The sequence below is a fragment of the Citrus clementina genome, unplaced genomic scaffold (genome assembly GCF_000493195.1).
Source record: "Citrus clementina cultivar Clemenules unplaced genomic scaffold, Citrus_clementina_v1.0 scaffold_4, whole genome shotgun sequence".
NCBI lineage: Eukaryota > Viridiplantae > Streptophyta > Magnoliopsida > Sapindales > Rutaceae > Citrus > Citrus x clementina.
Window position 1 is genome coordinate 19,268,293 of NW_006262274.1, and position 25,618 is coordinate 19,293,910.

The 25,618-nt window shown below is 33.7% G+C and overlaps 2 protein-coding genes and 1 long non-coding RNA gene across 3 annotated transcripts; 1 reads left to right on the forward strand and 2 right to left on the reverse strand.

The window, feature by feature from the left end:
• The first annotated feature begins 11,706 nt into the window (after window positions 1-11,706).
• On the forward strand, window positions 11,707-14,974 carry LOC18043705 (protein FLX-like 3). Its single transcript, XM_024185285.1, has 4 exons — window positions 11,707-11,784; window positions 13,005-13,537; window positions 13,705-13,850; window positions 13,982-14,974. Exons 2-4 carry the CDS (start codon window positions 13,011-13,013, stop codon window positions 14,101-14,103), a joined length of 795 nt encoding a protein of 264 aa, XP_024041053.1. The 5' UTR covers window positions 11,707-11,784; window positions 13,005-13,010; the 3' UTR covers window positions 14,104-14,974.
• A 219-nt stretch (window positions 14,975-15,193) lies between these two features.
• On the reverse strand, window positions 15,194-17,529 carry LOC18043706 (homocysteine S-methyltransferase 1). Its single transcript, XM_006437600.2, has 7 exons — window positions 17,154-17,529; window positions 16,991-17,047; window positions 16,687-16,892; window positions 16,469-16,598; window positions 15,990-16,193; window positions 15,815-15,886; window positions 15,194-15,683 (listed from the first exon to the last, which is right to left on the reverse strand). Exons 1-7 carry the CDS (start codon window positions 17,325-17,327, stop codon window positions 15,540-15,542), a joined length of 987 nt encoding a protein of 328 aa, XP_006437663.1. The 5' UTR covers window positions 17,328-17,529; the 3' UTR covers window positions 15,194-15,539.
• A 3,203-nt stretch (window positions 17,530-20,732) lies between these two features.
• Window positions 20,733-21,123, reverse strand: LOC112098846. Its single transcript, XR_002905895.1, has 3 exons — window positions 21,085-21,123; window positions 20,928-20,992; window positions 20,733-20,840 (listed from the first exon to the last, which is right to left on the reverse strand). It is a non-coding gene; the product is annotated as an uncharacterized LOC112098846 (long non-coding RNA).
• Between the last annotated feature and the right edge of the window lie 4,495 nt (window positions 21,124-25,618).

Sequence of the window (25,618 nt, forward strand, 5' to 3'; positions counted from 1 at the left end):
AGGAGATGATGCATACATTTTTTTCTATAATCATCATCATATATACAAATTAGTTTCTAAAAGAAAAAAAAAAATTGGTCGAATAATTACTCCAAGACTTAGTAACATCAAACTACTTAAAATTGTGAGGCAAGGACGAAAATGAAAAGGAGGCTCAACAATTAAAACATGTAATAGAAGTTCATTGCATAAAGTAAGTTACTTTTCACGTGAAATAAAACGAAGAAAAATGTGTCCGAAGACTTCTCTTTGACATTTGGCCCTTCGGCCGAAGACTTCTATTGGAAAGCTTTACTTTTCTCATCAAAAAAAAAAAAACTTAGTTGAACGGTTCTTTCATTTTAAAAATTAAAAAATAAAAACACAACAGTTTAACGGGTCTTTGCAGATCTAGGGAGGGCATCTGAGTTCTGTCACAACTTATGGGTTTCATAAGTAATGGATTCTAATCTAAACCAATGATTAAATTCGGACGCCCAAAACCAAAATGGTCCTTGCTCATATATCAAAAAAGTCATTGGGCCCCCTGTCTAAGGGAGCTCCGCTTAGACCACTAGCATTAGTCCACGGCGCCTAATAAACGTTCGTTGGTACTCCTCCTTTCCGTTCTATTTGTCCGAAGTTTTATGTAACAAATTGCCCAAGACATGGATGTTAGGGTTTAACGTGGCTACTCTTTGTTTTTTCTTCTTTTTTTTTTTAATGTGAATAAATTTTAAGAAATTATGTTTGGTTAAGAGTGTATCAACAGAGACTACAACAACCACAATGTGTTACTTCAAAAACTCTAAAGTTATATCATAGCATCCAAAAGCAAATGTTACACAAATAAAACACACACTACAAGAGTTCTTATTATTTACGACATCACATATAGAATGTTCTTTGAAAAAATGTTGTGACATGTAATATAGACAGGTTTTATTTAAAAAAAATTGTGAAAAAATCTTAAGTTTTGATTGACTGTGGCGTTAAAGTTAGAAACGCGTTTAAAAAATTAAATAAAGTTGAGATAAAAGAAGTTATTTATTACTAGCCGGCCTACACTAAACTCCATGCACCCTCAATTAGTCCATTTTATATAGTTTTCTTATTACAAAACCCACGCCAAAAGCTTATTATTATCATTTTTTTAAAATCAAACAAAATTTAGAACCAATGCCCAACAGAGCTCACTAAAATCCAGAACTAGCACTCACCACAATCCTTAGTCTCATTTTCGATTCAGTTTAATTCGTTTCTCAACTTCGTGAAAACACACGATACTAAAATTCACTTCATTATTATTTGAAATTTCTTGTAAGTCTTTTCTCATTATCTTAGCTGCGTATGTTAATTTCTTAATCTTTTAAGATTTTTTTCCTCAATTTCTTAAGATTTCAATTTATTTCAGCTTGGGCTTTGATTTTACCGAAGCAAAAATTGTATGCAGCTTCCTACTCTGGTAATTTCTTAATCTCTATCTTCATCTTTCAATTTATTTGATTTTAACGAGATAGTTCTAGTTCATTAATTGTTTAATTTTGTTAAATTACTATGTTCTTTTTTATTTTTGAGATCTTTGATTAAATCGACTATGTTGAGATTAGAAACTTTTGATCTGACTCTTCAATTGTTATTGTTGATTAATTCTTATACTTGACTTGAAATTCTAATTTAAAATTTCTTTCGTCGAAGTAATTGGTCCATCTCATACTTTTACCTTTTAAGGGACATGTTGTTATTGATGCTTCAAGAAGTCATACTGAGGTAATAGTCTAATAGAACAGTCATGAAAATGCATTTAAAGTCATAATGAGAGCCAGTTTTACATAATTTTTTTATTATTCTTTATAGCATAGCTCTTATTATTTTTATAATTGTCAAATGCAGATTAACTATAGACATTATCGAAAAAAGGCTCTTCATGGATAAATCGTGGTTGTCTCTTTCAAGGTTTTTCCATAACCTTTTTCTAAATTTAACTAAATATGTTAGTTAATTTTCTTGGGATAAAATATGATATTTGTTAGTTAGTTTTACTAAATTTAATTAAATCTATTAGTTAATTTCTTGGGATAAAATATGATATTTGTTTTTAGATTTTTTAAGGAGTATAGAAATGGGGCTAAAACATTTGTCAACAAGGCTAAAGAAAGTGCAGGGAATGTTGATTATATCATATGACCTTGTGAAAAATGTCTAAACCTTTGCTATCAGCATGTTGATATAGTTTATAAGCAATTAGTTATAACATGAATGAATCATGCATATGATACTTGGGTTTTTCACGGAGAAAATCCAAATATGCATGTACACAATGAAAATACTTAAGTATCAGATACATATAGGGTGTATAGTCTCTGATCATGTAAATGATACATATAGGACAACGTATTGAGATATTTTTTAATGAATATGGACAACGTGTTGGTAGAAATTCAAATAGGTTATCTTCTTTTATTGGTTGTTTAGTGCGACAAATGGTACCGTTGACCTTGCATAGTTGGCATAGAATGGAATCAGACTTAAGAGAAAGAATTTGGACTTGTGTTAATGTAGCATCCTACTTTTGTGGTAAATATTATTTAGCTCATCAAATTTATTTATTAATGTTATTTTTCCCTTTAAATGCAGTAACAATTTAATGTTGATGGAAGTCATAGAAGATATATAATGAGTGCAATGTGTAGGAGATGGAGGAATTACAAATCAGTTTTAACACGTAAAATTAGAGCATTGGTTAAAAGCAATGATGTAACAAGAAAGCTCGAGAGGCTTGAAACCAAGGAACATAAAATCTGAGCAACAATGGCAAAGGTTTATTAAAGAGAGAATTTCTACTGAGTTTAAAGTAAGTTTCTTTTCCCAATTAATGTACAAGTATAGTTTCCTATTAATGTACAAGAATAGTTTCATTAATCTAACATATCTTCTTACTATAGTTGAAGAGTAAGAGGTTTAAAAAAATTGATCAAAACAAACTAACAACCACAGGACAAGTCGAAAAGGGATGGCTCATTTAAGACATGAAATGGTTACAAAAATACATATCATTAAGTTTATTTATTATTAGACAAAAAATTAGATGAGTAATCAAATGTTCACCACTACATATTTTAGATGCAAGAGAGACCAAACTCACCGATAACTAGAGTTGATGTGTGGATTTGTGCACATACTAAGAAAGAAGGGACTGCAATTAATAAGGATGTTGCTGAAAAACCGGTGATAAATTCATTTTTGAATTTTTAGTTCTCTATTCTTATTTTTTGCTATTAACGATCAAAATTCTCCATGGATTTAGAAAAAAAAAATTAATGAATATCAGAGGACACAGGTAAGTGAAGATGCCTCAACAATTCACGATGATGTTCTGACCCATGTGCTAGGAAAATAACGTAATGGACGTATATGAGGAGCTAGATCTAGAGTTACACCAACGTTGATGAATTTAGAAGCACTTAGCAAGTCTTATACTGCACAAATTAAAATGGAAATAAAAGATCTCAAAAAACTATTCGAGGAACTCAAGACTGCATTCATTAAGAACACTAGCAAACAATCGGTAATAAATATGATTAAGAAAATTTATGTTCAATATAGTTAGAAGCAATGCTTGATTAATAGTAGTTTTTTCATATATTTTTAGGATCGAATTGACACAGATAGCATGATGAAAAATTCTCGAGACATTCAACTAGTAAGTTAATATTTTATTGTTAGCTTTAAATTATACAATACATAAACCAAGTATTTTGCTTACGTGAATTGTTCTTTCTTTATGATATTTTCAGGATCACAATGAGACAAAGCCACAAGAGAAAATGTTCTGAAGACACTTCACATGCGAAAGTAAGTGGTAATTTTTATGAGTTTTATAAATGCTATCCATCATTTATTGTTGATCCTTGAAACTTTGTTTAACACTAAAATGAATAGATTTTTGAGTTGTTTATGATAAAGAACCATTCTCTTTATGAAAAAAAAAAGATTAGAATTTTAAGCTTGGAAAAAAAGTTTGAATTTATTCGTATTATTTGTTTGCCTCTAATCAAATTTTTTATTTGTTATTATAGAAAGCTAAAACATGTGGAAGCACTTTCACAAATATTGAAAATGCTCGTTGTAGATTACTAGATTGGATGGGAACAGGAAACGTTGTAGGAGAAGGAACAATTGCATCAAGCGATCCACTTGCCAAAGTATATCATATATATCTTGGACCAGATTGCTGGAAAGTTTGGGTGACAATTGCACTGGTTGAAGATACTCCCTTATATTGTGCTACATCTGAGTTTCATGTTCTTAGTGATGCAATTGGAAGCACAATAGCTTGGCAAAAAAACTACATCTTGTTGGAGTAGGCTTATAGTTTCTAATTTTCTTCATACATATACTTGAATCTTACAAGTCAGGGGAAAAAAAAATTAACCTGGGCAAAAGTTTCAATTTACACTTTGAGTATTATATTTAGTGTAGAGATTTAATAATTTTCAACTAAATTTTTGTTGTATGAATGTCAAGTTCAAATGATTTTATGGAGATTATTTTCAATTGATTGAACTATTATCAATTTTAATGGCAGCAGAATTTCATATTTATTCACTAATTTTTACAGCAATTTACTCTTATAGCAAATGGCCTAGAAAACAACATTTTAATAATGACGTTATTATTATTTTATGCAGCATTTCTTACTGCAGTTGAAAAATGTTACAAAAGTTTGATGTTATTTACTGCATCCTTCATTAGGACATTTTTATAACTGTCGTAATTGTGTTTTCGTAGCACTTTTGAATGGTTGTAAAAGATAATATTTCTTGTAGTGACATAAAATGACAAGAGAATTAAATAGCATAGCCTAATAAATAGCCTTTCTTATATTGATCCATATCAATTAGGATACAACTTCGTTAACTACAATATTATTCATTCAAAAGCGAATTTCAATAGTCTCCTTTAGTTGTGAGATTACCCGTATGCATGAAACATAAAACAAGAGGGTTCTTTCTTTAACTATTATCTCCTCCCACAACAAACACAACCCCCCCCCCCCCCCCCCCCCCCCCAACCCCCCACCAACACAACAGCTCTACAAAGATTAAATTGGATATTGTTATTAGAATTTGATTAAAACAGTTAATTAACTGCTATTTGTCCAAGAATGAAGTCACATAAATTTTCGTTTAAAATTCAAGAAGAATACAAACCGAGAAAAGGAAGGTAAATAATATTGACTAATGGATGATGAAGCTGTACTTTACGCTATACAACAGACTAAACACGACACAAGCCTGATCGGCAGAATTGGAGAAAAACAAAATTCTGAAGATGGCAATGGGACTTGCATGTGGGTCAGCAGAAATTTAATGTGCAATGGTGCATGAGAGAGGAAAGACGTTGACAATTGATCAAATGATCCACTCCTTTTTGGCTACAATTACTGGACAAAAGTAAGGCCAAAAAAAATAATAATAAGGCACTCAATACTCAACAAAATAGGCGTTTTGGGGGCATTTGAAGGGAAAGTAATGCACGTCAGTTACTCTTGAATTAATTAATTACACTGGACCAACGTGTCCACAGTGACATTACGGTTCAGAAATATAAAGCAGCAAAATGACATTTCACCATATAGCACTGATCCAGAAAGCTTGCAGCAGAAAGCGCAACACAACAGAATTCATTTATAGTTTACAGTACTCGTGAGGACATATCACGTTCAAATTTCAGGATTTGTTAATTTAACATAACAAGAGATGCTGGCTGGTCAAAGACTGTAATCAGCTCATTGTAATCGGAATATATGTAAGCAAAGACTTGAGCTTTGGGTCGTCGGGTGTATAACTTGCAAAGATAGTGCGCTTGCAGATACAGATTGGTTTCTAAATACATATATGATACTGATACATGATCTTTTCTAATAAGTTTATACCAGAGCAAGAAGAGGGGAGAAGGGATTTGAAAGCAAACTAGTTAACATATATATAGGATAATTAAACAGATTAATTCTACTTCTAATTAATACATCATATTGTTATGGGCATGCATGCAAGCCGAAGCTGCCTTTTCTTAGTTTGTGAAAGCGTGGTGGCTGCCGGTGATAATTCAGCAGAAGAATCCAAAGTTGCCATTGTCAAAATTGAGAGCATAACTGAGGGGATCATACTGGAAGCTGAACTTCTTCTGCTTGGATCTGCGCTTCGTTTGCCTCTTCACTTCAGCTCTGACCCTCCAGAACAAGCTCTTAAACTTTCTCTTGCCACAAAGAACCACAGCATTTGGATCAAAACAAAACCCAAGAACACCCATTTCTCCTTGGCTTCTAAAGAGAAGATAAAACAAAAAGCAAGACAAGAATGAAGTTGTTGGGTTTGTGAAGTCCGAAGAGAAGTGGATGTATATATATATAGAAAGGGCGTGGTGTTGTGTTAGCTTGAAGTGCAAGGATAAATTCCTAAAATGCGTGTGATTTTTATTGGGTTGTGTAGCTGCTGTGCTGTATGCTATGGCTATAGCTACCCGCTCAAAGGCTGTATGATTCTGGGGAGAGTGTGTGTGGCAGTAATCGAGGCAACTTCTCTCTCTCTCGCTCTCTCTGTGTTTGATAAAATGTGAACTTACATAGATTTACAAGGAGATATGTATTGTCAGTGGCACAGTGCTACTAAAGTCTACTGGTCTTGTCTCAACGCATACGAGGGAAGGAGGGGAGTGGGAATTCACATGGGTTGATTTGATTATATCACTTTGATTTTCTGACTATTTTTATTAAAAAAAATGAACACAATTTAACAAACTAAATGTGGAACTTTTTCTTCCTTTTTATTCGATTATATCACTTTGATTTGTGACTATTATTTATTTTTAAAAATACAATTTAACAAAATAAATATGGAACTTAAATTATCTAAATCAAAATTTGAATTGTTATTTTGTATTTTTTTTTTAAATGTCAATTGATAAATGCCCCCTGAGTCTACCATTTACCCACTTTGATTTTGTTTGAAATTGTATTTTTCATTTGCATGTAATGCATCTTTATTTTTTTCTTTATTCTTGATGGAAATTTTCTTGTTAAGATTAAAATCCAACTTGATATTATACAAGAGTCAAGATCGTTCATGATAGGACCCCTAAAGTTTTATGAAAAAATAAAGAAAAAAATTCAAAATGGATTTATGTCTTCATATATTTCAATTTTTAATGTGATCATAATAATTTAGTCGATGGTGAGTGTTACTTGATTAAAATAATAAAAAATTAAAAATAAAGAACTTAATATTTGAATTCTACTCATATGGACGGAGAAAAAATTAAATTATCTTAGAGTAAATGAAAAAAAAATTCAATTATCAAAATTTTGAAAATAACAAAAGTATTATGCAAAGATTGTAAAACAAAATATGTTGAGAACTTTTGTTGTAATAAAAAACTTTTGTCTGGTGTAATAAAAAACTTTTGTTGGTAGAAAGTAAAAAAGAAATTATGTATGGTTTTTATCAAATACTTTTCCAATAATTTATTAACTCTTTTTTTTTTTTTAAAAAAAAAAAGAACCATAATTACATCTCTTTGCCCATCGTATTTCTATTGATTGACGGATTGGTCACTTTTTTGAGCTTTGATGGACACATGATTAGATATGAATATGATTTGTGTACATCATGCTTTTTCAGATCTTATTTTATTTTTACTTTTACTTTTTTTCCCTTTTCCTTTCAAACATAATTTTATCAATAATCGATTATCGATCTAACTATTTCATTGACTGCCGAGGAATTGCGATTTGAGAGCTAATAAGTAATAATACAAAACGAATCGGCGAGGAGGACCAGATGCCTTTTTTCTTTTTCTTTTTTAATTTTCCGAGAGGCGGAGGACCAGATGCCCTGTTCGGTCCTGGGAGCGCTCAAATTCTCAGCGTTTAAATGAAGAGAGAGAAACTAAGAGATTATGTTGGACATCGATCGACGAGCCCGCTGGGCCTTTGGCCCAAGTGCCAGCGGCAATTCGTATACCCACTCGATACGTTACTTTCCACTTTTCAATCTTTTCTTTTTACCTAAATACCCCACATCTCTGAATTTCTTATCTTGTACTTCTGCTAGTTAATTACATATTCGCCCTTCACGTAAGCTGAATGACCGGACCCATTGTTTGCTCCGATGAGATTCAGGCTCTTTCTGGCATAGGAACTTTCATGAATAGAATTTTAAATAATTTTGTGGTTGTAAACGATAATTTTTACTTGAATTTGTAAAAGTATTTTATGTACAAGCCTTTTAAAGTTTTGTTACTATCATTAAATGAATAAAATAAAATTGTGAAATAAAATAAAGGCATTTTAAATAATTTAACTCTTTAAAAAAAATCTACAACTTCTATTTTAAAAATCTCAAATCTGAGCAACATCTCGTAAAGATTAAATATCATTTTTAATTTTCAAGATTCTACTCAAATTGCAATCAAATAGCACAAAGTAAATATATGGAGAGATTTTTCTATATTTAAAAAGTATTTTTACAATTAGAAAAATCATATCTTACCAAAAAAAAAAAGTACTTACAATGGGAGATTCGTAGACACTTCACTTTTGTATGAGAGCGATCACTAACTTTTCAGTAGTTTAAACTTTTTAATTAAATATCTTCTCTATAAAATTTCAGCTCAAACTTCACAATATGGTTTCAATTGATCAATTTTATAGATTATGAAAATAAATTACGCTCATATTATCATAGATTGTGATAAAATATAATTTTTAATTAGAGAGAAAAAAGTGATTAGTGAATGATAATTTAAAATTTAAAATTTTTAACAATAAATGTATTTTTTTAAATAAATATAAAGAAAAATGTAATGAGTTCAAATAGTATCCAATTTAAATAATTTAGTAGGTAAGACTAATTAAAATGAATTACCATCCTTTTTAGTTATCTACTATAGCCTAGGCTTAGTTGAAGTCATAAAACGCCATTAAAATTAGTGCACTACTAATAATTCCACAATGACAACAAACATAACTAAATTTATAAATGAACAGCTCTAAATATCGACTGACACGGTTGTCGTTCTGTTCACATATTTTTTAACTACAAATTATTTAATTATTTTCTTTTTGCAAAAAACTGTTGGGCGTTTCGTTGCGCTTGTGTACCTTCCATGCCTACGCAGGCTCATTCACAAAACGATATCAGTAAATTCAATATTAATAACGCACTGTGTTAAAAAAATTGCGAGGTCCTATTAAAAAGCTGCCGTAAGTTTGTTGTCACCCCTCTATGGTAAGTATATGTCTTGCATGATTTTCTCCCGAGAGGCCACCTGGCTCGCCCCAGTGCCCCCGTTCAGCGATCAGCAGGTTAAATGAGCATGCCGTTGGCAATGGCAGTTCAGTTAATTTTTTTTTTTCCATTGGCTATTTCAGTTTCATAATTCACTTGCAAGAGGAGCAATGTTTCAAAAAATTTCTAACAGGAATTGTTTAACTGTAAACGCAACGAAAAATTTGTGACGCCAATCGTTATAGCACTAAAAGACTTTGCTAATGTTAGTCTTTTTGAAAATTATATTAGACTATTATTCAAATTACAACTCATATTACATGAGACTACAAGAGAAAATACTCTCTTTACTTAGATTTGAGGAAACCACTACCCTTATATTTATGAGGGAACGGCTCTTTGGCGGGTGATTTTCTTTTCTAATATGATTGTACATTTTAATTGAAAAGTAACATCATTATTAAAAGTTATAAAAAAACTCTTAAAATAAAATTTTTTAAATGAAATAATATTTCTCTCTCTCTAATATTAGAAAGTGATCTCTACTTCTTTAATTAATATACCCATTATCTAAATTAATGAATTTGAATGCACACGTGGTGAAGTGTAAGTGATTATATTTTTTGGCACTTACATACACCAACTTATTTATTAGACATTTAAATTATTAGGATAGTCACGTGATATTGAATAAATAAGCAATTGTTTTATTTATATATTTATTTTTGATAGGGCATCTGTTCTATTTCTTTGGACAGAAAGAGATTTCAAGAATCAAGGAGAAGGTCAAGTAATTTTCCGTGAAATAAATGCGAAGGGCAATTATGGAATCGTCGAAATACAACCCAGAACGCACGTAGCAGCTGCAGCAAACAGCAAAACTAGTATGGGCATAATAAGAGGACCCGTCGCTTTAGGGCTGTTTCTGAAGGCGAAGAAAAGTGAACATCAAACATAAAAAGAAAAAAGAAGTCTCCTTTTTGTCAATTTCGAGTTTTTAATACAGGTGGTATAAAGCTATCTACATTGACTTTTTATTTCACACACACTACTAAAAGGACAACTCCATTATGGTAAATACAAGAAATTAATAAAATTTTGTTTCTTTCTTTTTTGCAGGGTAGTTTGAACTTCCAACTTTTGACAATTGGCAATGCCGAAAAGCCATTGAGCGCCTATACCTAAAAGCTGGGGGATGCATCAACTGTGGAGATGAAATTTCACCATCATCGCTCAGGTTTGTGGGCATGCCCATTAATTCTTGCCTCCACCGCCATAAGTTTACCCATTTATGCTTGCTGAATATCAAATAAGAAGATACATCATCATATTGTACTCTACATCCAATTTTGGTTAACACTTACAAGTGCCTATGAGCTCTAACACCAATCTGTAATGAAGCAAGCTATGGGTCTAAGCCATTTGGTTAGCTCAACTCCTTATGGGCACCTCTTCTTTTGCATAAATGCACAAAAGTGCACTAGCTAGAGATCAAAATGTGATACCTAGTTTGCGTAAAACTTGCGCTTAAATGTTGAGCTAAGCTATTAACCCAGTATTCTAATTTTTTTTATTAAAAAAAATCACTTGGCCCTTGGCATGGTGGTTATAGACTTATAGTTGTTGCCTTCACAATTCATTCATTTTTTAATTCTATTGTATAATTAGAGAAATTTTAGAATACATCAGAGGTATCATGTTAACTGTACAATAAACAAATGATGTTATGACATGTATGTATTTATTTTGAAAAACTATTATGCAAGTGGTGGTTATATTAAATTCAACCACAAATGTCACGCATGCATTAATTGGTTGTAATACATCAGAGGTATTCTAGAATTTCTCGTATAATTAAGTGGAGGTAGTATTATTGCTTATGAAATGTGAATAGAGGAGACATCTCTAGAATATTAGTGGGGGTAAAAAATTTAGATAGTGTTTTATATGATTTAATGTAAAATAGTTCTAAGTAATAGTTTAATTGAAAATATCAATAGTAATCTCATATAACTTGAGTCATAGTTTGATTGTGATACCAACGTCAAGAAAAGAAAAAAATATTAAAACGATTGAGTAAACGGAGTATCTCACGTAATGATTCAAGCTGTGTTTGGAATTCATTAGAAGTTTGGAGGGAGCTAACTTGGGCTGTAGATGTTTCAAAACATCTCTTTTATATCGTAATAAAATAAATAATGTTGATATTGGTCATTGTCATAACTCTTTTTATAATTTCAATAAAATTCATATAGTCCTAGGAAAATTGTCCAAATACGAACATTTTTTACCCTGAATGACTCGGTCTCGGTCTAGTACGCATATATTTGCTTATGTATCTGATGGGCTGAGAATAAACACATTATGTAGAAGGAGCCCGGCCCATGAGAATTATACTGGACCCACGCAGCATCCTGCTCCCAGTCTCGGCTTAACTGTTTTACAGCATCAAGTCCATTACAATTCCTATCGGAGACCAGCGACTCTCGTTCAATGAACTCTCTTCTTTGTGATTGTGAGTTATCGTTATTGTTGTTCAGCAAATCGATTCTTTTTAGGTTTTTTTTTTTTTTTTGGTTGGATGGACACGATTTTTTTTCCAATAACTGCAGATATCGCTTATAAAAAAAATAATAAGAATAATAATTGCAGATGTCTAATGATGTTATTAATACCGTAATATTACTGCTCTTGTTTTTTTTTTTCTTTGTTTTGTGCTCAGTTTAGGGTTTCTTTCACTTGTAGAGTACTGGGCTTAGAATCATATATTGGTGGCACAATATTTGTTTTCTTGTTGTGAACTATTAACTTCATAAGCTTGGCTGATTACCATTCCTTTGTAAGCGTCTCTGTCTGCGAAGAATTATGCTTGAACAGTTGAACTTAAATTAGTATCTGAAATGTTGTGGCAGCTGTTACTTTGACGAATTGAGGATTGACTAAGAATAGCAGTGCACTTTCAATGAAAAATTAATAAGTGGGGATAGGAAGCCGAATGTAATCAGAGAGTACTCAGTAAGTTGATTTTTCACTTTCAGGGGTTCGAATAGAAACGTGATTAACTTAGAGAGAAGTTAGTGTGACAAATGATTAGCTGATGTTTAGTGTGTGTGTGTGTGTGTGGGTGTAACCTGCAGAGTGCCAATAGTTGTTTGTTTATAGTGCTTATTAATGAAAGAACAAATTAGAGTGCTGGAGCTGTTTGAGTAGGTGTCTATACTGGCTACGGAGGACTAAAAAGGCAGTGTTTATGTTTATCCGTTGCAATGCTACTTTTTCTCGCATTGATGAATTGAGATATTCTTTCGACATTGGGTAAAAAATTAAATGAGGTGATTGAACATTAGATTTTCTTTTGGTCTGTCAAGTTGGTTAATTTTAACAGGCCACGTTTTTGGAAGATTATGTCTGTAACAGTTGGTGTTTCCTTTGAGAGAAAAAGGTTAGGCTCCAGAATTGAGGTTATCTAATAAACCATTCTTCTAAGCCTAAATTGGTCTTGATGGATGGTGGATCTGGACCTGGTGTTTTGAATCAGAGTTGTGATCTACGCTGTCTGTGGGAAAAAGAAAGCTATAATTGAATGCGTCAAGAATTGTGGGATCTTCCATTAACTATTATAAATTGGTAGCTTTCGTTTAGGTTGATGTTTACTTTTCATTCTCTGACCTAGCCCATTTGGGTCATATAGTAATCGTGTTTCACCCATGGATGACAACGGCCATGTTTCTGCAGGATTAAATGGCTGCTAGAAATCATATTTCATGTCATCCTGATAGTGTTCGAGGTTTCCGTGATGGTCCTCGGCCTGTATTGACCCGAGGTCTAGCACCCATGCATTTCCATCCAATGACATTGGAAGAGGAGATTGAAATACAACGTAGAGAGATGCATCGAATTATTTCTGAGAATCGGCATGCTATTGATGATAATACGCATCTGCAAAGAGAACTAACAGCAGCGAAAGATGAGATTCACAGACTGGGGCAGATAATACCCAAACTTCGTGCTGACAAAGAGGCGCACACAAGGGAGTTGTTTGATAGAGGACTCAAGCTAGAAGCTGAGCTCCGTGCTTCTGAGCCTGTGAGGGCAGAGGTGGTGCAGTTGAGAGCTGAAGTTCAGAAATTGAATAGCTCACGACAAGAGTTGACTACACAAATCAAAGGACTGACAAAGGACGTTAATCGGTTGGAAGCTGAAAACAAGCAACTAATTGCTATGAGAGCTGATATTGATGGGATCCGCAGTGAGCTTGTTGAGGCCAGGTTTGAAATTAGATATTTCCTTGGCTAAATTCTTAAATCAAGTTAGAGTTGTACTTCCTTCTCTGCTTTGATTTATTAAGCAGAATATACACCCTAGAATTGCTACTGCACACAACAAAACTTTTTCCTTTCTGCAAAATAAAATTTACATCTAGCAATATCTATAGGAGAGCATTTGAATTTGAAAAGAAAGCAAATGAGGAGCAAATTGAACAGAAGCAAGCAATGGAGAACAATCTCATTTCCATGGCTCGAGAAATCGAGAAATTACGAGCAGAGCTGCTGAATACAGAGAGGAGAGCATGTGGTCTTGGTAAAATCTCTTTCTTTCTTGGTGCTCTTACATGGAGTATACTTTTATAATCTTGGGGGTACCATGACTCTTATAGCATACTGCACCTCTGGAAAGTAAGTGATTTTGAAGCTTCTTCTATAATCATATAGGTGGCAGTGCTTATGGATTGTTGAATGGATGCCCTGACATGAGATATCCTGGTGGTGCATTTGACAATGGCTATGGTGGTGCCTGGGGACATTATGATAAGCATGGCCCTCCTCGACGATAAATTCATGTGAAGATGCTTTTGGATGATTTCAGATTTGTTTTTGCGTGTCTAGGTTTTAGCTTCTTGTCACCAAGCATTTGTAATTTTGTACTCTTTTCAGATTAAGAAAAAGGAAAGGGAGGAAAAACAAACAAAAAAGAAGGAAAGAAAAAAAAGGGAAGAAGAAGAAGAAGATACTAAACTTTAGTAGAGTGCTTGTTTTTAACTTCAGCTTATGCTTGTGACAAAATGAGGTCTGGCAACGGCATGTTCTTTGCAAGAAGAAAGAAAAATCTTGTGGAACTGAGCTGCAGTTGGGTTCATATTGAGTTGTGTATAGAGTCTCCTTAAAATTATAGGTACTCCAAATAGAAATAGTTCTGTCTATCTCTGCTTTGAAGTTGGTTTTCTTCCAGGACAGCAATTGTCTATGGCATCCTGATCTCTTATAGTTTGCATAAACTATGCTCTTTTTGGTTGGGATGATGGATTGTGGCTTTGTTGCTGTGATTTTGTCCATCCAGGGTGGTTGTAGTAGAGAATTTGTTGGAGCGGTATGATGGTACTTTTATGCCTTTCTAATGCTTCCATCCCGATAAAATAGGACTTCCTACTCCACATGATGTGCTGTTATGGTTTTTAGAGGAAGAAGTCAGATATTTGGGTTTGATTACTATTTAACAGGATTAGTTGTGATTTACAACTCCAAACTGAGTTATTTGAACTTATTACTGTCTTCGTCTGTCTTGATTTATAGTCGCCAGTAGAAAAAGTTGTGATTATTAAGGTTTAGCCTAATCAGAACAAGTTCCTGAAACTCTTTGGCGGGGTTCAATAAATGTCATTCCTATTCATAGTTCGTTGGGGAAAGTAAAAGACGGGGAGTTCCCATACCATGTAAGCTATGGCTATTCCTTAGCTCATTTTAAGGTTTATTGTTTCGAAGAATCATTAGGCATTATCAAATCGATTTAAAACGCTTGGTAAGGTGAACATGGTAAATGCTTCATTTTGTTTGTTCAAAGACTTATCCGACGAGCTTTGAGAATTGAACGATGAATAAATGAAACTACATCATCTTGAACTTGCTAATTGCAGGATTGGATGCCATTTCAAAATTCTGGGTGGCTGCATTGGACGAACTTAAACTGTCATTAAGACGAATCACAATGCCGAAATTGAGTCCTGCTTTGCTCGGGTTAACTCAAACCGGTATATATGATGACAAATGTAATATATAAACTCAGTCCCCTCCCGCCTTAACTGCTCAGAGAAGGGATGAATGTACTTGCCCCGCATTTAAGAAAGGGAAAATTAATTGAAACAGAACCAAATACAGAAGAGACAAAACTAATAATTAAAAACATGAGAGCTACAGAAAGTAATGTGAGCACTAAAACCGAATGGTTATGGTTAGCAGATGGAGGATGTAGTTTTCTCGGTGAGACGATAAAGCCTCATGATCTTTCTTTCAAAACCTTTGAAACGGCTTGAATGGTGGAAGGTGTTGTTCGACAACAACCACCGATGAGTTTGGCTCCTGAATCACGCCATCTTGTTGCAAACGACTCAAATTTGCCATCACCAAGGCACTTCGATGGCTGCCAATCCAACCAGTAGCATATAAATAATAGGTACGCATGCCTCTCTGTTTGCTTTTTAGTCTGTGCATTTATGTGCGTGTGATAGAGAAAGATGATTAATTAACAAGTCATAGTAACTCAAGACTCACCAGCCATTTCTTAGCTCGGCCATCCCATACCTCACCGCTATTAGGATAAACAACGATAGCCTTTTTAGTCAGCTGAAACTCAGAAAAAAAAATTTACAGCTTAAAACAACTTAAATTTAGATGCAGATAATACATTGGTCATTTATCTCATAATGATGTTTGTACAACGACTTACCTCCTTGAAATAGCAGATGAGATTTTCAACGAACTGGGGAGGTGCACAGTTTATGCCCACTGCATTCACTTTGCCGCTCTTGTTTATTATATCAAGGCATTCCTTAAAGCTCTCTCCTGATGGGGCGTTCTCACCATCTACGGAACTGAAGCAGATCCAAGATGGGATTTGGATGTTCTCTTCCTCCAGCAGCTCTACCAATGCCTGTAAGTTGAGACGTTTAACTTGTATGATGTTATGAAACGGAAAAGTTTTCAGAGCAATAGAGTTCTACAGAAGTTTGATCATAAAGTTAGAATTTGAGAAGTTATTCCTACATTCTTGATCCAGGACAGATAAAAGATTTGAAATGAGTAATATAAAAAGGATTCAATAGATTTGATCTGTGAGCATTACATTAATATCAATGACTCCAGCCAGTATTATTGAGTTATCCAAAACAGATAACACAGAAACCAAAAAATACTGCAGGAACAAACCTGAGCCTCGAGTTTATTGGGGATGGTTTCAAAAGCAAGCAAATCTGGACCTGATTCGACAAGGACTTGCAATCTGCGCCGGTGGAAATCTTTCAGCTTCTCCAGATCTACCCCAGGTCCGTAATTTCCACTGGAAGCAAAGTAGAAAATTTGCATGAGTGGATTATCAAATATGTTTGATTATGCATCTGTGTGTTATCTACTTAGCAGGCAGCTACCTATACTCAGAACCATCGGCAAGATAAGCTCCGTAGCTTCCGATTGAAGCTGCAACCAATGCTCGGTTGTAGTTATGCCCCGGAACCTTCTTTACAGCATCCCAGAACTTGTCTCGGGCTTCAACAGCCAATGTAACGCTCTTCTCTAGTAACGATTCCGCTTCTTCGATTGACAATCCCCTGGAAAGAAACCCTGGAATGGTGGCCTGTAAAAGCAGAACAAAACTTTTTTTCAGAAATAAAGCTTGTCAAATTAAAAAAGCCAATTCCATTAAATAACTCAGGACACATGAATAAGGCAAACCTGGTAGGATGAAGTGACCAAAATATCAGCACCGGCCTCCAGGTATTCCAAATGAACCTGCAAAAATGAGAGAAACAAGTCTTTATCTGAACAAAAACAAAAGCACATTTTAGGCGTAAAGAAAGATCAGAGGGTATTGATGAAACTTGAAAGACAAAGTTACCCGCTTGACGAGGTGGGGTTGTTTGATCAAATAAAGCGCGCTCCAAAGAGGGTCGTTAATGGAGGCGCCGTGAGTCTCAAGCTGGGTAGCGAAGCCTCCATCAATGACAGCACAGCCGCCGGCTTTCTCAATTAGATCATCCAAAGACGACGCCGTGGTGTTTTCCTTGCCCATATTCAGAAAAGTCTCTAGATTTACGCTCACCAACAGGAGTGAACAAACAGGGTAAGTGTAGGCTTTATGGGCGCCGGAGACAGAGGGTGGTTTTGTTTTCTTTTGAATATTCGTTACGTGTATGCAGCTCAAATTATAATTTCTGAATAGGGACGAAAAGAAGTTCAGGTTCTTGACAGCATTGAGTTTCTTTCGCAGCTTCTTAAACGTTCCCCTTTAAAGCTCTTGGGTCTTCCGAATTTGCTTGGATTGTTTGGGCCCCACTAACTACTTACATACCTTAGCTGCCAATAGCTTCAAAGTCGAAACTTACGTCAATACCAACCGTTCATTCATTTAAACTATTATTATAGTTAGTGGTTTATCACTGATGACGGTTGGCAGCAATATGATAAATAAAAATCTTCACTAACAAAGTGTTAGCTCTACTGGCAATGGAGTCTCCTTAAGTGGCTTGATTGGGTTTGCTCATCAGTTCGAGTCGCAGGGAAGTCGTCTTTGTTGGGAGAACATGTGTCTCTCGGTTCGAGCGGGGACTTCTAGTCTGGATTGTGGTACGGACTTAAAAGTGTTTCCCACAGTTAAGGCCCTCCCCAGAATAACTCGTGGTCAAAACCAAAAAATAAATAAATAAAAATCTTCTCTCGATTTAAACTCTCATCAATTTTTTAAAATCTTATCGCATGTGTGCATAGATTAGGTTTTATTTATTTATTGACCGAAAAATTGCGTTGCACCAACATGAATTCTTATCAAAAGAATTTAAATTATAAAAAAAAATCATAAATAATAATATGTGTATAAAACCTCAGCTAACCATGATCATAAACCGGCGGACCAGCCCTCGAATTATCAACGCAATCGTTTGCATAGTCAACTAATTTGATTTTTAATTTCTCTTAATGAAACCTTACCTTCTTGTATCAGTTTAAAGCGACAATGTTTTTTTTTTTTTTTTGAAATTTTTATCTCTATATACCAATGTATTTATTTGATTGTTATTTTAACGCAGCCGTCATTTTTCTTGACCAAATTTGTAATGACATTTCGAATGGTGGTAGTAGGTAAGTGAGAAGATTTGCCACCCAAAAAAGACCAAGAGTTGGTTTCTTTTATTCTTTCTAACCAAATAATTTAACGATCTCTTTTTCCATTCTGACCGTTCAAAATATAATTCAACTAACTTGCTGAATCAGTGAAAATTTAATCAGTTTTTATCTAATTTGTTTGACTGGATTGTTCGAGGGTTTTATTTTCAACTAATAATTTATTTGAACAACTATGTTTGATTATGACAATGATCAATCGGATTTTTCTTTTCATTATAGTGTAAATTAGATTGATTTCAATACTTTATGAGTAGAACTGAATTGAAAAAATATGTAATTAGCATTTAATTTGTAAAATGACAATCTGATCGAGTAGCATTCAAGTTTTTTTAATGGAATCCGCAGACATATATAATGGAGAAATGAATGAATGAAAATAGTGTGATACGCGTATAATAATTACAAAATCAAACGAATGAAGAAATGCGGACATGCTAATGGATGCAAAGTGGACATCAATTCTTCCAAATTCCCATTGCTTTTCACCGACTACACACTTACCCATTAGTGTAAAATTTTATGACCAAAATTAATAATGCCATGAAAGATAAGACGTGCCAATATTGAGATGAACGAAGCCATGGGAGAAATTTTAGAATATCTTTAATATATTATAATTATTTGATACATGCATGTTATGTATAGTTGAATTTAATATAATCACCAAGTTTTTTTAACTAAATGGATCGTAGCATCATTTACTTGTTGTATAACTGACATGATACCTTGATGTATTTTAAAAATTCTCAGCTCATGGCCAGTCAACTCACTCGAGTAACCTCTTGTAAAATAAATGTCAAATATGGCAGAGTAGATTAGAAATGTTGCTACCTCTGAAAATGATATGGGGGTCGTTGAGAGAGCAGTAATAAATAAATATTTGCCAGAAAAGCACAGTTCACCAAATGAGAAAGAATTGAAGTTGAAGATCATTCTAAAATAATAATAATAATATATGCATATCAATTCTGAACCCTACATATAATATGGAGAATGTGTGTGCACGCTCAGTCAAAAGAAATGAAGGAAACAAAATTCTGAATCTAAGATGGGACTCAATTAAAAGTCACTCAAAGTCAATATGCCTCTCCTTTAAAATAAGTGTGATTCGTTGGGAAATTCAAAAAGAGCTGGCAACGCGGTTTGATCCATGCCCTTATTGAATTTCTAGATCCACCGGTTCAGTAGCTTCTTATCTCGGTATTAATTGTAATGAGTTTATTATAGAATATGGCACGTTCGTCGCTCATGTATGCGTAATTAGATTTGTTCGGCTGATTATTGAACCTAATCTCTCGTCCGAATCCATGTGAAAATCGCAAAGGAATTGGCATCAAGCTAGCTGTTTTGATTTTGAGAAATGATACAGCCACAAACTCTTGTACAAACTTATTTTGTACAAACTGATGTGGCATGATAAGATTGGTTGAATTAAATATCACTTGGCCCACATGATTTGTTTTTATTAATTTATATTTTCATTCAACTAATGAATTAATGTCACGTCAGTTTGTACAAAATAAGTTTGTATAAGAGTTTGTGGCTGTATCATTACTCTTTGATTTTTGAAGGGTAGGCAAATAGTTAAAATTATGCATGCATGTCATGCTTTGTCTCCCAATAGCTTTAATGCATTGCGTTCGAGCCATAAGGTTGCAGATAATATTTTTTTTCTTGATTTGTTAGCGTGGTGCGTTAAATTAGATTTTGAATTCTCATAATCCAAATCCGAATTGTAATCCAAATTTGAAAGAGAATATGAAATCTGAATTCATCTGAACCTATCCGAATCCAAACTCATTGTGATTGGACTTGAAATCGGATGGATTTTTTTCCCCAATTTGAATTATTTGAAATTTAATTAAATTCATCGGAATCCGATCCAAATTCAAAATTGTCCACCCCTAAAGAACTGAGCAAATATCATCTCATTTTCCGAAAATCTAACATTGCCTAGCTAGCAAAATTTTATGAACAAAAAAAATTCTTGTTGTTCTTGTGTATTTGAAATATTTTAATATCGTATATACTCTTTCTAATTAAGTAGAACTAGTTAGGGATGGCAATGGGGAGGGGAGGGGAGGGGACCAATCTCCCCATACCCATCCCCGATATTTTGTTATGTCCCCGTCCCCTCCCCGTCCCCGTCAGAATTACTTAAGTGAATCCCCATCCCCTCCCCGAATACTAACAGGGGATCCCCGAGGGTCCCCGGTCCCCGAATAATTAATAGTCTAATACATTTTTTTTTTCGATTTTAAATTATTCATATTAAAATAAAAAATTCAGATAAAAATAAAGTTCAAAATATATCTTGCATTAATATTGATCCATTTCAAAGTCACATTCAAAAATATAAATTATTAAAATAATTATCTTTGTCAATGACTCAATCTTCATAATCCTACAATAAAAAGAAAAAAAATTATTTTTATATCGACAATAAAATAAATGTAGATACTTAATTAATATTTTTAATAAAACTATTTACCTCCTGCTCCTCCAGTTCTTCCTCGAGAAATGTGGCAAATTGAGAGCTAACCTCAGATTTCAAACCTAAAACAATGAAAATGATATAAGTAACGTAACTTATAAGCGCAAATATTAATAACTGTATAATATAATTACAATGTAAAATAAACTCATACTGCTATTGTAAGCTCGTAACCAACTTTGACAGCATATTAAGGCCTCCAATGTGCTTGGATGAAGTTTGTTACGGTGTGAGCTCACAACTCTACCACCGGTGCTAAAAGCTGATTCAGAAGCAACTGTTGTAATTGGAATTGCCAAAATATCTCTAGCAATTCGAGCTAATGTAGGATACGAATTAGGATTAGAACTGTTGTAAATTATAATTAGGCAGCTCTCTCCTGTATCATTGTGGTTTGGATTAAAAATTTAAGACTTTAATTAGTTAATTAAGTTTAAAAGTTTAATAATATAACTATTTTAATATTTATTATTTTTAACAATATTTATAATTTTGTTATTTATTTATTAGTAATTTTAAAAATAAAAATAAAATTAAAAATTAAAATGGGGAAATGGGTAGGGGATGGGGATTCCACCTCATCCCCGTCCCCTCCCCGAATAAAAAATTGGGTAAAAAATTTTCCCCGTCCCCTCCCCGAATAAAAAATTGGGTATAAAATTATCCCCGTACCCTCCCCGAATGGGGAAAATCCCCGAGGGTACCCGTCCCCGTGGGGATTTTTGCCATCCCTAGAACTAGTATAGTGCAACCTAAAGGAGAGATACGTAAAATTATATGGTGCTGTTGTTATCATTGAGAACTTAAAAAGGGTCGTGGACTATACCCACCTCAAAGGAGGCCCAAGAACAAAATTATAGAATGCAATGCTCAAACCTTTTAATTGTTGATGAAAAAATTGAGGATAAGGTTTTATTTACGTTTTATATTTATGGAGTGTGAAATATACGATAAAAAAAAAAAATAGAGTGCGTTGCTGATAGTTAAGAATTAAGATGGTCTTATGGCCGGACTATTTTAATATCAATACCTAAATTTTGTTTATGGGCAATTTTCAGAAACCTCTCCTGAGGTTTGATATAATTTCACTTAGATGACGAGTTTGATTGTATTCTCACTTACCTCCCTTGCCATTAGTATACATACGGTTTGACCGTTAGTTGACGAGGGCAAATATGTAAAAGACAAGGTGAAATTATAAAAAAAATCAAATAATAATAAAAAATAGTTTAAAATCTATTGGACAATTGTATTAACCAATAGACACAATATTCATTGTGTAAAAAAGTGCATTTCTCTTTCTCTTTTCTTTCCCCAGCACCAAAAATCAATGGATGACATTCTCTCACAATTTTCACTGTACTCACCTACTCTCATTTGCTGGAACAAAAAAAAATACACATCAAGAGCATACATAACCCATGAAGAAGAAAAACATAGGTGGTCGGAGAAGGCCACCGACTGATGACGGTCAACGGCGGCCGGAAGATGCCATTGTTATTGGAGTTTGTAAGAGGTTAATTACTTTATCAAAGTCTAAAATTTTTAAATACCTTTGATTTTCTTGTTTTTGGAGTTTTATAAGTAGTTGTTGGTTGTGTTTGATTTGCCTTGTTCATGGGTCGGTGCCGGAAAATTTGATTAAAAGGAGAATGAGTTTAGCCATATGTGGCCATGAATTGAAAAAATTTAATTATTAGTTATTTTATGTTTGTGATTTACATCATACATAGCGTAATAAGGCTATAAAGCCAAAATTTTGTTATTGTTATGTAAATGGGTGTGTAAAATAGAAGTAGTCTTAGTTGTAATTTTTATTTTTCCCGCCAAAGTTTGCTTAAGTTGATATGTTTATAAATTTGCAGTGTTTGTATGCGCCTGTCGCAGAAACACAGTTTCTGCGTTTTTTGGTGACAAGTTTGTCTCCCATGCGACAAGTCCTTATCGCACTAATACAGACTGTATTTTTGGGTGACAATATTGTCGCACGTACGATGAACTGATGTCGCCCGTATTGAGTTTTTGTGTTTTTAGGTGACAAAATTGTCGCACATGAGACAAGTCTTGTCGCACAAAAATATTGTTTTTGTCTGTTGTGCGACGATATGCTTTTGTCGCAATACATTTTGTGTTTTTGGGCGACAGCTTTATGTCTCCTGTGCGACAGTTTTTTTGTCGCACGAAAGCAATTTCTGTTTTTTTAGATGACAAATAGGATTTTTGGGCGACAAGTGAAACAATATTTTTGTGTTTTGTGCGGTGGCATGCTCTTATCTCACATACAGACATTCTGTATTTTTGGGCAACAAGTGTTGCCCCCCCTGCGACATTTTTTGTCACACGTACTCAGTTTTTGTTTGTTATCTGACATGCATATGACATGAAAAATATTAAAATGTATTACTATTATCATTTTTCTTTATTACTGTAACTGTTGTTGTTATTGTTTAGCAATTTCATTAATATTATTATTCATAATTATTACTTTACTTTCACTTATTAACGTGTGCTTAATCACATATGATAAAGACGAAAGGCCAGTTGAAATGGACTGCTTTGACTTAGCGGATGAGAATGAGTTTGCTCTCTCTAATTTGAATGATGAGGTTCACATTGAGCAAGTGACAACAATAGAAGATTTTGTTGAGATGATGGCAACAAATGACGATAGAGATGTCTTTGCAGATGAATGTACAGAAGATTTTTGTATATTTTGTATAAATGTGATACTAACACAGTGACAATGCCATATATAAAGTATAACTTAGCTATCTATCATGGCATACTGTTAGTGTAGTTATTATTTTTGTTCTTTTTGTGTATATGGGCGACTTCTAGATGTATAGGCTGATGAAATTCAGTCAAATTGTGATTTTGGGCAACTGTAAGCTGCGGAAATGTACATGTGACTGTTATTTAAGTGATGGTGTCATTCTTGTTAGTGTTATTTTCCAATTCAGTTAACTGATATTAATGTTTTTTTAGGTTAGGTCTCAGCACAAATTAAAATGTTTGTTATTTGTATTGTCGGTTGGGTGACAAACAACTTGATGGATTCAATTTTAGTCTGTTGCTGAGAGAAGTAAATTATGTTGGTGTAGTTTTTTATTCCACCTCCATGCAAACATCCTGTAATTTGGGGAGACAACATTTATCTCCCATGGGACATGTTGTTGTCTCCCCAAATTACAGAATGCTTGACTCGAAATTACAGAAACAAACATTCTGTAATTTGGGGAGTCAAGATGTTGTCTCCCATGTGACAATGCTTGTCTCCCTAAATTACAGAATGCTTGTTTCTGTAATTTCGAGCCAAGCATGCTGTAATTTGGGGAGACAACAACATGTCGCACGGGAGATAAATGTTGTCTTCCCAAATTACAACATACTTCTCTCGAAAAGTTGGAGCGACGATTGCTCGTCTCCTGGGAGATAAATGTTGTCTCCCCAAATTACAAGATGTTTGCCTGGAGGTAAAATCAAAAACTACACCAACATAATTTACTTCTCTCAGCAACAGACCATTCCAGTCTCCACCAGCAAGGGATTCAATTTTGCTACAAAAAACAAAACCACCAATATTTGACACAAGCTACTATTAACCTATAACACAACACAGATTCTCACCGACCAACATCTCAATGAAATTACAAAAAGAAGGCAACTCATGATTCTCACCAAGCAACAATCAACTCATTAACACAAGGTATCAAAACAGACATAATAACAATCTTAAATATATGAATGGAAGTTCGGTCGATACAAGATTCAATAATTAATATAAATATTAATATATCATTTATAATTAATATCACCGTTAAATACGTCAATGGCAATCTTCCTCCTAAAATATTGTCCATGCCAACTGTCAAAATTAAATTATAGCTTAAACATTAAGTACATCGTAAACATTAACATAAACACCCCACAATCGTCACTTCCGGGTTGTTGTTGAGGCACATATTCAACGCTCACCAGTTTCTAGGGTTCCGCACTATGTAAGTTTGGCCGGATGTTGTAAAACCCAACATCTTCCAGCCATTGGGGAAAGATAACTAAAAGTGGCTTCAATAGCTGACCATACGTTTTGTCCTCATGAAACTGCTTTATTGAGTCATAGATAGAGATCTGCTTGCACCAGAAGTCTACCCGGGCTAAAACCCAATGGTTGTCTTCCAAGTTAATTGGAATTAAAACCTGTAAATGGCTTTTTAAGCCCTTTCTCGCAGATTTTTCATGCTACATGATGAGCTTACAAAATTTGTCTTCCCATCAATGTGTCATTTTACTTAATCTACTTAAAATGAGACAAACAAACCGTCATAGGCATTTTGTCGAACACCTCATGTGCCATTTTTTACCTACCAATTTAATTAAACCGTTTTTTATATTTACACAACAATCAATCCTAACATTCATCTATAATCAATCTTACACTCATCTAGCTATCAACATCATTTCATTTCATTTCGGTAAAAATAAATATGGTTAAAAAAGAAAAAGAAAAATGATTCATATAAAAGGAATAAGGAGATGGGTTGAATCCAACTTTTTAATCTAAATATTGAGTACTTACAGTAGTAATTAATTAAGAGAGCAGATGGGCTTGAGAAAATGTTTGTTCCTTTCCTGTAAAATTAAAAAAAAATTAAAAACATATAAATTAATTGATTAATGGAGAATGGGGG